At 38.3% G+C, this 13,455-nt stretch overlaps 1 protein-coding gene across 13 annotated transcripts in view; it reads left to right on the top strand.

Moving 5' to 3' along the window:
* The window catches only part of LOC311302107 (ankyrin repeat and SAM domain-containing protein 1A), a 132,084-nt gene that overhangs the window by 78,465 nt on the left and 40,164 nt on the right, over nt 1-13,455 (top strand). For 8 of the 13 annotated variants that reach the window (XM_084427725.1, XM_084427726.1, XM_084427722.1 and 5 more), the window contains one exon: nt 13,051-13,101. The exons of the other annotated variants lie outside the window; for them this stretch is intronic. In XM_084427725.1, the coding sequence (XP_084283851.1) occupies nt 13,051-13,101 (51 nt within the window). The remainder of the gene's footprint in view (nt 1-13,050; nt 13,102-13,455) is intronic. 13 annotated transcript variants of the gene reach the window in all.

Below are 13,455 nucleotides of genomic sequence, written 5' to 3'. Positions count from 1 at the left end.
GACAATCTGTTGAAATATTCAATGGTATTACTAAGTTTATTTTTATAATTAACTCTTTAAATTAACTCATTTAATTACCAAAACGTATCTAACGGTGTCCCACATTTTGTACGCAACTCTGTTACCAAGTGATTTCTATTTCATTTTAATAGTTGAAATGTCAAAATCACACAATCAGAGTTTTAAACCATTTTCACAGATTTAACAGGGTACCAAAATATGTTTTTTTTGGCTTCATGAGGTAGACGAACAACCCTTTTTTTAAGGCTTAAAGTTACGATGTGAGTACCGACAGAACTTTTCTATTTTGGGGAGGCTTGAGTGGGGCGTATTGTGACGTACATCAGAGTGAAATGGGTAATCGAAAAAGAAATGTAGGCTGGGACTTGTTCAGTCCATTAGTTTCTGATGGATGGAAGCGGGTTTGAATGCGAGCTTACAGATGATTGTAGGAAAGGGACTAATAATTGATTGGAGAAATCCTGCAGACGTCAACAGAGAGAGGTCTGTCTCTTCACTGGAAGATCAGGTTATGACATTTTGAGTTAAAAATTGCGAAATGAAACATGCATGATGAATCGTTCACAACAAGATCTGTAACGTGTAAAATCGATTGGGTGAATTTCCATTTCATACCGACTTGAAGCACCTCCTTTCACTAACCAATGAAAAGGCAAAGAATTATTAATATTATTTTTCTTATTCTTATTTTGTATGATCTATTTGCACCTTTTTGTAGAAATTGTCTTTTGTAATACAGTATTGTTTTTCTCATAGTGTGTAACAGTTAAACAGTTTTTGGATCTGCTAGAATAGTGGGTTTCATAATGATCAACACAAGTTTTTCTCATTTTCCGTGACAGTCTTTATCGTGACCTTATCACCATGACGATGACCTTGCTCTGTGGGTCAGGAGACATGCCCTCTATACAATAGCAACTTAATCTGGATGTATTGAAGCATCACCTGTGGTGTTTCTTCATTTGAGACATTTGATGTGAAATGGCGAGAGCTACTGCTGATAAAAAACCGTGTTCTGTTCTTCGTCTGTTGACTTGTTGTCTGTTTTCTCTTCTTCATCTCTTCACCCTCTTCGTGTTTCTGTTGCTCATGAGCCAAACATTTGAGATTTGTGTGGAATTTCTCCAGTGTTTAGAGTCGTAAAACACACACTGTCTCTATTGCTTTCCTACTGTGTCCATGTTTGTTACTCTCTCCTGCCCTCTGCTGGAAAGGCCTACATCTATCTATCTATCTATCTATCTATCTATCTATCTATCTATCTATCTATCTATCTATCTATCTATCTATCTATCTATCTATCTATCTATCTATCTATCTATCTATCTATCTATCTGTCTCTTTATCTATCTATCTATCTGTCTGTCTGTCTGTCTGTCTGTCTGTCTGTCTGTCTGTCTGTCTGTCTGTCTGTCTGTCTATCTATCTATCTATCTATCTATCTATCTATCTATCTATCTATCTATCTGTCTGTCTGTCTGTCTGTCTGTCTGTCTGTCTGTCTGTCTGTCTGTCTCTTTATCTATCTATCTATCTGTCTGTCTGTCTCTTTATCTATCTGTCTGTCTGTCTGTCTGTCTGTCTGTCTGTCTGTCTGTCTGTCTCTTTATCTATCTATCTATCTATCTGTCTGTCTGTCTGTCTGTCTGTCTGTCTCTTTATCTGTCTGTCTCTTTATCTGTCTGTCTGTCTGTCTGTCTGTCTGTCTATCTATCTATCTATCTATCTATCTATCTATCTATCTATCTATCTATCTATCTATCTATCTATCTATCTATCTATCTATCTATCTATCTATCTATCTATCTATCTATCTATCTATCTATCTATCTATCTATCTATCTATCTATCTATCTATCTATCTATCTATCTATCTATCTTCAGAATATTATTTAGAAACGGGGACTTGTGAAGAAACAGTGTTTTCTGACGACAGTAATTGAATCTCTCCATGTAAAGGGAAACTATAACAGCTGTGGTTGAAGGTCCTGCATCTTTGGGTCTGTGTGAATCTTAATAAACATGCTTTCACTGAAGAGCCTCAGCAATTGCTTGATAGTTTCAGACGGTGGAATCAACTGAACCGAGTCGTCATGAAATCAAAATCCACTCTTCACTTTCTGAATACATTGAGTATATCCAAAGTCTGAGTAAACATTGAAAATCTTATTTAAACCTGAAATCAAATAATTTTTCATAATCCAAACAATTTTTGATGGGTAAAAACAGCTCTCTCTCCACTCTACAGATGCGTCATTGGATATCTTATTTCACTCAGAAATATGTCAAATATCAGATGCAACATGAATGCAAATGTCTAATGTTGACGTTAAATCAACATAAGCATCTCCTCTGCCTTCTGTCTGTAGCAGCAGGATTTATATCCATATGTTGTCTCTCCTGCCGTCTCAAATGTCCGAACAGCAGTCTGTCATCATTCCTGTTGTGTGTTTTCTGTCTGTTTCTCTCTTCCTCCTCCCCCAGCGGTCACGGCTGGCTGGCCCGGGACACTTCGCTGCCCTGAGTGACAGCGTGTGGGTGCAGGAACGCACAACAACCCATCACTTTCCCTCTGTGTGTGTGTGTGTGTTCTTCCTCTTCACACTCGCGCACACAATCTCACACAAAGTCTAATTTTCATACAAAGGAGATTTTGACTTGCATGAGGGTGTGTGTGTGTGTGTGGCAGGGGGTTGGGAGGGAAAGGCAGCTCATGCTAATACAGGCCGCCTCAGGATTAGACTGAACGGGACAGTGTGGGAAGCTCTCTGTAGGGGCCAGCAAGTTTAGGAAGGATCTGATCTGAATGTGGAGATGCAGTCAGCCCGAGGGAGTTGAGCGAGGGAGTCGCGTCTCCTCCGTCTATGCATTGGTTCGCCCGGCGTCCCGCTCAGGCCGAATGGCTGCCACCCGACCAGCGTTTGTGAGTGCGGTTTGTTTTCTACCTATCAGCGGCTCTGCTCGCATGATGACGTTGTTTAAAACAGTTGGCAGGTACGTGGGATTTAATGCTGACGTCCACAAGTTTCTCGATGGTGCAAGTCTTGGGAGGATCCAAGAATATATTTGGCACTGTAGAGGTCTTGAAAACGCAGAAAGAATGATGTCATTGACGTCTTGACCGATCTTTTCTCTTTCAGTTTTGGTCTATTGTGTATTTACTGTGTTCACTCTAAAGTTTATGCCAATTTTTAAACCCTTAAAATCTTGTCAGTTTTTTTTTTTTTTTTTTTTTTTTTGCTTTTTAAAAAACTATATTTTATGTTTTAATGATTAGCCAACAAAATAGACTTTTGTAATAAAATCAACTGTTTGTAGTTCCAGAACATTTTCTCTAAACCTTTTGAGATGAATGTCGCACACATGAATGTCAGTGATTAGCATACGAAACAAACAAACTTTCGCAAATTAAGGTTTCTTTTTATTCTTTTAAAAGTTTCAACTTTTTATAATATGAAATGGACTTTCGTAAGATTTACCACTTCAGTTTTTTGGTAAAACAAAAACAAGGGTTTTATCAGTGTTGGCTATGATTTGAATTCATACTGCTAAACCAATTTTGTTTGCATTAATGATTAGCATAAAAAATGGATATTTTTAAATGTTAAATTTTAAAATAATTCTATGTGCTTAATATGTTTCTCTAAACTTTTAAAAGTTTCAGCGGTTAATAATACCAAATTAACCTTCGTAAAAATGACCATTTGTTGCGGCAGAACATGTTCGCCAGTGCTTGCTGCGATTATACTTCCCCCTAAACGGACCTATTTAAGCGATTAGCATATGAAACAGACTCCCGTAAACAAGATTTTCAATGTATTGTGCCAGAACATGTTTTTTTGCCAGATGTAACATTGTTTACGGAGTCTCTTCTGCACAGATCTGATCCGCATGCCGTGATGATTGGCAAACAAAACAGATTTTTTGTGAAGATTTTCCATTAGTTGCGCACGAACAGTTCTTCACCTGTGTTTGCTGTGATCATTTGCATGCTTTAAGATTAGCATACAAAGTAGATTTACGTAAATGAGATGTTTTCCGTTTGTTGTGCCAAAAAAAAATTCCGCCATTGTTTACTATGATTTTGATGTCCTTAAACTTTCTAAAACTTATGAGATGCATTTCTTGTGAAAATGGCTTTCGTGAGTAAGAGTTTCCAGTTGTTGTGACGAAACAGTGTTTGATTTGATTTCAGCTCATATTCCTGAAGCTGCTATAAATTGTAAGACCAATTTCGCTGGCTTTAATTATTAGCATAATATAGATATTCATAAATATATATATTTTTGGTTGCCAATTTTTGATATATTTCAATAAACCTTTAAAAATGTCAATGGTTTAGAATACGAAATATGACTTTCAGAACATGTTCACACTTTCTTGCTGTGATTTTATTTTCCCTAAACTGACCAATAATGGCATGTTTAAGCAATTAGCATATGAAACAGACATCCGTAAACAAGATTTCTGTTTGTTGTTCCAGAACACAGTGTTTGTGATGTAACATAATTTACAGAGAGAGGCTCTTGCTCTGGGTCGACTGGCACCTGTCTTGGCAGGAGTCTTTCTGAGTTTGGACTTGATGAATGGATGGCAGCTTGGCTCTTTTGTGACTGTTTTTTGCCCTTTTGTTCGCCCATGCCAGCCTTGCCAGATGCCTGGGGTCGTTGTGTTCGTCGTCAGAATAGATAACTGCTGTGCCATACTACAAACACACAATCCTCCCCGTATGAACCGCGCGGCTCAGCTATACTTCAGCTGTCGACCTGTGACTCCACCGCGGCCTTTGACTCGACTATTGTTTGAGCGGTTTACCATCAAGAGGCCCTCACACTGAATCTCTCTCTCTCTCTCCCTCTCTCTCTGAGAATCAATAACATTGTTTTGTTGTGTGTGTGTGTGTGTGTGTGTGTGTGTGTGTTTTGAACCCCTGGGGATCAGAGGCTGGACAGGTTTGAGTTTATCTTCTCTACTGAGGTGCATTAATGTTGCCTTCTGGCCTACTGATGGGAATCTGAATTGTGTTTTCATTACAATTTTCATATTGAATGAGAGTGGCCTGCGGCTCAAGGTTGTGTGTGTGTGTGTGTGTGTGTGTGTGTGTGTGTGTGTGTGTGTGTGTGTGTGTGTGTGTGTGTGTGTGTGCGCGTGTGTGTGTGTGAACACTGCTTGCTCAGAGGCTGAGCAAAATCTGTTATTTTTTCAATTATGTATTTCCTGTTACACCCTTTGGGTTTGAAGTGGGTCATTGAATAGAGTCTGTGTTGTTTTATAGGATAACTATAAAATATAGGATAATAAAATAACTTTCCTGAGACCGAATCCTAATTAATGTTTCAAGCAGACGCAATCTGATATGGTTCATTAAATCTGAGTTAGGGCATGTTGTTGCCCGCTTCGGTTCTGTTTCTGTCTCTTGTTCTCAGCCTAATATTTCCAACTAAAACTGTCAGGAAATAACTGTCAGCTGGGGGTGTGCGATAATGGCAAAAAAAACTATAGCTCTATTTTCTGGGATTTTATCGATAATATAATTGGACAGTATTTTGCTGAGTGTGTTTATGGTGTTGGTAGCTTGTCAGGTTTACGACTGCCGCTGACCGCTGACTCCTGAAGTTTTTGATATTCTTCATATTCAGTGCGGTGGTCAGTTCACAGCGGTGACAGAAATGATCTTTTCCAGTAAGTTTCAATTTATTTTTACCTTTTATGGGCATTTTACCTTTTATAAAGCCATTTTTCTAACCTAAATAAATGTGGGGTGGGGGTGGATGCTACGGAATCGCGCTGACCATCACGAAGAGAGAGAGAGTAGCTACTTCTACTGTGTTTATGCCACGGGAATACTCGACTTGGCATTTTGAAATATTGTATGTATAATGTTTATTTGGCCGTTTAGGCTCGCAACCGAAGACAAAGACTATGCTTGTCCGTGTTGCGCTCGGAGCGCGCGCACAGCATCCTGTCAGTACAATTCAGGTCTCTTTCGCGACTTATCGCGCTTTTAATATTTCTTTTCAATATAAAGTACATCCTGCTCTTTTCTTTCTCATTCATTCATGTTTTATTATTAATAACTTTAAACAGAATCGTCAACTGAAATCTGCGCGGATTATCAACAATAGGCTACGACACATTTATAGGACATAAAGGGTCTCTGCGGCAAAAGTGAAAGTAAAGTTACCAGCGGCTAGCGGGTGAAATGTTTCGAAATGTCTCTTTGAACAGTAAAGCACCCGTTTCAATAAAAGGATATATTAAAGTTTATATAGCCTACTTTGACATTTTCGCTGCTGTTCTAAAATGATTTTTGCCATCACCTTAAACAAGCAGCAGCTGCTTGCCTTGAATCCCAGTGCAGGAGCTGTTAGGTTACCACAGAAACGTAAGCGGTTAGTTGATTGCTGTGGTGACTCGTGACACTCGCGAACAGCACTGAACACGCACGTCTTAATTTTTTTATCGTTCGTTGGTAAAGGGTGAGAGACCTTGCGAGCCACATGATTTTTGCCTAAGAGCCAGGTTCCCAACCACTGGTGTACACACGAACACGAACTGCCGTGAGACTGGGCTGGTCTCACAGGGTGGGGGCGTGGCATCACGATGGATATTTACGATGATATCGTCCATCGGCACAACCCTATTTCAACTGATTCATTTAAACAACTGATTGATTCAGGAATGAAGCATTTGACTGTATTAATGAGTGAGTGATTGAATCATTAATTAAACCGATTTGTTAAAAAATTTGATACATTTTTTCACCATTATCTTGAATGCATTCTCAATGCATTTTAACAGACTAAATCACGTAGTGAAAGTGTGCACTCTAAATGCTCTCACACACACTAGTCTAACCTACTAGACTACATCACATACTGCATGCGTGCTCTCTCTGGGTGTGTTTTTGTAAAGTGAGGGATATACTAGATAATGTCAGATAGCATATCGTTAAAACAACAATTATGATGTTATCGTAGACAATATACACTCACCTAAAGGATTATTAGGAACACCATACTAATACTGTGTTTGACCCCCTTTCGCCTTCAGAACTGCCTTAATTCTACGTGGCATTGATTCAACAAGGTGCTGAAAGCATTCTTTAGAAATGTTGGCCCATATTGATAGGACAGCATCTTGCAGTTGATGGAGATTTGTGGGATGCACATCCAGGGCACGAAGCTCCCGTTCCACCACATCCCAAAGATGCTCTATTGGGTTGAGATCTGGTGACTGTGGGGGCCATTTTAGTACAGTGAACTCATTGTCATGTTCAAGAAACCAATTTGAAATGATTCGAGCTTTGTGACATGGTGCATTATCCTGCCGGAAGTAGCCATCAGAGGATGGGTACATGGTGGTCATAAAGGGATGGACATGGTCAGAAACAATGCTCAGGTAGGCCGTGGCATTTAAACGATGCCCAATTGGCACTAAGGGGCCTAAAGTGTGCCAAGAAAACATCCCCCACACCATTACACCACCACCACCAGCCTGCACAGTGGTAACAAGGCATGATGGATCCATGTTCTCATTCTGTTTACGCCAAATTCTGACTCTACCATCTGAATGTCTCAACAGAAATCGAGACTCATCAGACCAGGCAACATTTTTCCAGTCTTCAACTGTCCAATTTTGGTGAGCTCGTGCAAATTGTAGCCTCTTTTTCCTATTTGTAGTGGAGATGAGTGGTACCCGGTGGGGTCTTCTGCTGTTGTAGCCCATCCGCCTCAAGGTTGTGTGTGTTGTGGCTTCACAAATGCTTTGCTGCATACCTCGGTTGTAACGAGTGGTTATTTCAGTCAAAGTTGCTCTTCTATCAGCTTGAATCAGTCAGCCCATTCTCCTCTGACCTCTAGCATCAACAAGGCATTTTTGCCCACAGGACTGCCGCATACTGGATGTTTTTCCCTTTTCACACCATTCTTTGTAAACCCTAGAAATGGTTGTGCGTGAAAATCCCAGTAACTGAGCAGATTGTGAAATACTCAGACCGGCCCGTCTGGCACCAACAACCATGCCACGCTCAAAATTGCTTAAATCACCTTTCTTTCCCATTCTGACATTCAGTTTGGAGTTCAGGAGATTGTCTTGACCAGGACCACACCCCTAAATGCATTGAAGCAACTGCCATGTGATTGGTTGATTAGATAATTGCATTAATGAGAAATTGAACAGGTGTTCCTAATAATCCTTTAGGTGAGTGTGTATATATATATATATATCGCAGACCTCTACTGTCAACAAAACTGTTGTCATAAAAAAATCATTAGAGGTTTTTTTTTTATTTATTATTATTATTATTATTTTTTTGAACTCTCTTAATAGATTTTTTTAATTAAATAAATTTGAGCAGATTTCATGGTATAGTGATTGGCACATGTGCATGTTGAGCCATGTTGCTCATATGGGCAAAATGGTTTGAATATTCCCTATTCCATAGTTTCCTGTCATTTCTTCTATCCCTATCAACAGATTGCTGCAGGTATGACGTCAGAACCCGGAAGACTAATTCAGACACATTAATGTTTACCACAGGCTTTATTTGACTCATTAGAAAAAAACACATTATAAATCCCCATAGGAAAGTCTCGAAGGAACCAGCGGTGAATTATGCAATCTGGGTTCTTATGCAATACCTGCACCAATCTATACATGTGGAAAAAAGGCAAACAATAAAGACTGCAATAATAATAATAATAACTTTTGGTTTGGGTCTGTTGCTGAAATCTGGTTATTAGGCAGAGCTAGAATGTATTTATATGTTGGTACATATAAATTTGGTTTGGTCAACATGAAATTTGCATTTCTGTTGAATTTAAGCAGCCGTCATTCACAAGATCTACACTTTCCCACCTGTTATTTGCGTGTTTATTAAATATTTAACCTGATTTTGAAACGCTCTCTGCTAGCACTACGGTACTGGCCAGCCTGACTGAGCATGTTTTTATCTTATTTAATCCCATTGCATAGAATTTTGCAGATTGTAACATTTTCCCACAGAAGTATTCTTTTACAATGCACTGCTATTGTTATAGGCTATTCTTTAAAGCTGACAATTTGTTATTTTTAGGTGTGTGTGTGTGTGTGTGTGTGTGGTGAGCTGTTTTGCAAACACATGCAGTATACTGTATGATGCAAGCTCTCTTGCTGATGTAGAAAACATTTAATTATTTAGCATTTATTCACTCTTTTATTTCCTTTGCATGCAATATTTCTCAGTTTGGTTCATTAATTGAGCCGTGCATAATGTGTGTGTGATTATAGCACGCGTTTGCTTATTTGCATGCAGCACTGTTCGTCTGGACTGAGTTTAAACCCGTGAGCCTGTAGAGTCGTCCTCTGGAGATCTCAGCTCTGGTTCGAGAGTCAGATATAATGGCAGTCCGAGATGCTTGAGGAAGCTCAATATAAGCTCAGGTTTGTTTTCCGTAGCTAAACTTAACAGGGAGAATTTTTTTTTTTTTCATATTTTAGAGGTCTGTCATATCATAACACACACTTGGCCTGGTATTGGTATTGAATTGCCTCTAGATGGCTCTATGTAATGTTATTATTTTTCTTTTCTTTTTTCTTGATCATGGCGTTTATTTTGATTTCTGTTTGGTGGAACATACTTGAGACCCTTCATTAATAAATCCATACAGTGCAGAGTTATAATCCAACAGTAGTAACAAACAGTACAAACATCAGATGAGATGTTGTGGGTAAATATGTTTAAAGGGATACTCCACTTTTTTTGGAAATAGGCTCATTTTACAACTCCCCCAGAGTTAAACAGTTGAGTTTTACCGTTTTCGAATCCATTCAGCCGAACTCCGGGTCTGGCGGTACCACTTTTAGCATAGCTTAGCATAGATCATTGAATCGGACAAGACCATTAGCATCTCTCTCAAAAAAATGACCAAAGAGTTTCAATATTTTTCCTATTTAAAACTTGACTCTTCTGTAGTTACATCGTGTACTAAGACCGACGGAAAATGTAAAGTTGCGATTTTCTAGGCTGATATGGCTAGGAACTATACTCTCATTCCTGCGTAATAATCAAGAAACTTTGCTGCCGTACCATGAGTGCAGCAGGCGTAATGATATAACGCAGCGCCTGAAAATAGTCCCCAGCTCTGTAACTTCCAACGTGACCAGGACTAAGTTTGTCTAACCTATTAGACCTATTTTCAGGCGCTGCGTCGTATCATTACGCCTGCTGGACCCATGGTACTGCAGCAAAGTTTCTTGATTATTACGCAGGAATGAGAGTATAGTTCCTTGCCATATCAGCCTAGAAAATCGCAGCTTTACATTTTCTGTCGGTCTTAGTACACGATGTAACTACAGAAGAGTCAAGTTTTAAATAGGAAAAATATCTAAACTCTTTGGTCATTTTTTTGAGAGAGATGCTAATGGTCTTGTCCGATTCAATGATCTATGCTAAGCTATGCTAAATGTGGTACCGCCAGACCCGGAGATCGGCTGAATGGATTCGAAAACGGTAAAACTCAACTCTGGGGGAGTTGTAAAATGAGCCTATTTCCCAAAAAAGTGGAGTATCCCTTTAAGGCCTGGTTTCACAGACAGGGCTTAGATTAAGCCAGGATCAGGCCTTAGTTAAAGTAAGACATTTAAGTAGCTTTTATAAATGTGCCTTAGAAAAAAAACATTACTGATGTGCATCTTGAGACAAAACAATGGCACTGACATATTTTAAGATATGCTTTCAGTTAAAACAGCTCAAACATGCATTTTAGTCTGGGACTAGACTTAAGCCTTGTCTGTGTAACCAGGGCTAGATGTCATATAACTTAATTGTCCTAATATAGATAATTTTCTTTATGCAAAATCGATTTCTTGACAGGCTTTGGGAGATTCACCCAGTTACGTAAGTGTTCTTGTAATGTTTGCACTGGTTAACTATACTTGCGCATTTGTCTGCAGTGAAATATATCACAAGTTGGCATAGACATCAGTTCATTATTCATCGTAATTTCTTTTCCAATTGTGTGGTAAGGTCAGCAGACACACTGATCATATCGAAGAATACTGATGTAGATAAATATGATTTTAAAACAAGAGGTAAAGCAATTGTGGCAAAGACAAGTTTGGGTTTGTTGCTGAAAACCGGTTACCAGTCAGAGCTGTAGGGTGCTTTCACACTAGCACTTTCCAGAGGTCAGTTCGCTTGGATGATGTGAGCCCACGAACCGTACCAGAGTCCACTTAAAAAGGGTGCTTCATGTGAAGTCCCCCCTTATGTGACTCTACTGGGGGTGATTTTTATTTTATTTATTTATTTTGAGAGGGGAGGTCATATTTTTAAAAACATTTTTAATTTTTCTATTATCGCGCCTAAATGGTTGGTCACTCCATTATTTATATATATATATATATATATATATATATATATATATATATATATATATATATATATATATATATATATATATATATATATATATAATTATTATTTTTATAATTATTATTTTTATTATTATTATTATTATTATTATTATTATATATATATATATATATATAAATAATGGAGTGACCAACCATTTAGGCGCGATAATAAAAAAATTAAAAATGTTTTTAAAAATATGACCTCCCCTCTCAAAATAAATAAATAAAATAAAAATCACCCCCATTTTTTTCATTTTTTTTTTTTTTTTTATACAATTATGTGTTGAATCGTAGCGTTTTGAAAGATACTTACCGAAATTTGGAAGTGTACAACTGGGGCGCAAGATGGTGCTATTGGCTCATATGCATTGCTCAACGGCCTACACCCGGTGGAAGGAAGTTTGATTTCAAGTTTTGTGTTTTAATTTATTTATTTTAACTAAAAATGAAACGGGAGAAATGAAGTGCAGTCAGGTTCAATTTGTTACACACCAAATCTCAAGGTTTTCACTCTTTTTAGGGAATCAATCACTCTTTCTGATTATGGTTTTGACTTCTAATTACGGCTAGATTCATGCCTACACGTTGTTTGGTTCACTGTGTTAATGTTTTAAGCACTTAAGATGCGTGTTGCGGGGTGAATGTCTGTCAAATGAAAGGTAATGATCGCGTACGCGTCTGTGCTGACTGTAATTTTGATGCGTTGATGAAGAACTCAACACATTATTTAAGGCTGTTGCGTTCATTAGACCATTGATATAGAAAGTGATGTAATCAAATAAGTTATATAGTTTCGGTAACTCTTTATTTACAGTGTCCTTGTTACACACGTTTCATGCAGTTAATATAGTAATAACTATAAATTATGCATAATTCTAATTCTAACCCTAATCCTAAACCGAACCCTATAGTAAGTACATGTTGTTAGTTATCATTACACAGTACTTAAATATAATTGCATTGTAACAAGGACACCTTTAATAGTGTGTAGAGAGAGAGAGAGAGAGAGAGAGAGAGAGAATCATGCTCAATACCCACAATCCCATGCCATTTATACTAACATTATATCAGCAATCATTGACAAACTCGTATGCATTGACCACTTGCTATAACACTGTGAAACCTTGTAAAAGAAAAGTGAATAGCTGTCCAATCTGCCATTCATGCGCTGTGGGCGCTCTAACAGATGCACTGTCTATTGAAATGAGAAAACCGCTGTGGGACGGAGGGATGTCAGACATAACTGATGACTCGTCTTCCTCCTGATGGATTCTGGATGAGACTGGAATGAGAAAACTTCAAACATCTTATCTTTAAATCAAAAATACTCCCCTGTTGCTGAAGGAGCCAAACTGGCATTATCTTCGGGATCAAAGCATTCCCACTTTCCTCGTTCCCAGACTGTTCTTTTTTTTTTTTTTTTTTTTGACAACCATTCAAGTGTTTGTGCGTCTTCAAAAGGGGTTTATTTCTGGAAACATGGTCACTGAGGTGCCAGACCCACCTGGATGTCACCTTTATATTTAAATCCCATGAACAGTATTAAAGGGTTCCGCAATTGTGCCAATGTCAAGACTCAAACATTGTTCTCCCAAAATAGCATTTGAACAAAAGTTGGTTTTCTCCCTGCAGAGACAGAGGCATTCCCTCTCTATTCCATGGAGACGTCGGCCGTCCCAAAGAGTAAGATCCTCCACCCGTCCCTCTGTCTTCTGTGCACCTCTGCTGTCCCTCTGCTCTTTACTGCTGCTCGCAAGCGTTACGACGGATTCTGCAGAACCAACCTTTCTTGATGGATGTAGAAAAGTTAAATGGAGGTGTTCTCATTTAGTAAATTAATGATTCTTTACTCATCCTCATGATGTTCCAGTGTTGTTAAAGTTAAAGGGATAGGTCACCCAAAAATCATTTACTCACCCTCATGTTGTTCCCAAACCTGTGTGAATTACTTTCTTCTGTGGAACATTAAAGAGCATATTTTTTAGCATTTTGGTAACCAAACAGTACATTTGCATTTTTATTTTGTTTTATTTTTTT

The sequence above is a fragment of the Rutilus rutilus genome (assembly GCF_951802725.1).
Source record: "Rutilus rutilus genome assembly, chromosome: 13".
Classification (NCBI taxonomy): Eukaryota; Metazoa; Chordata; class Actinopteri; order Cypriniformes; family Leuciscidae; genus Rutilus; species Rutilus rutilus.
This window is presented reverse-complemented; position numbering and strand designations above follow the sequence as displayed.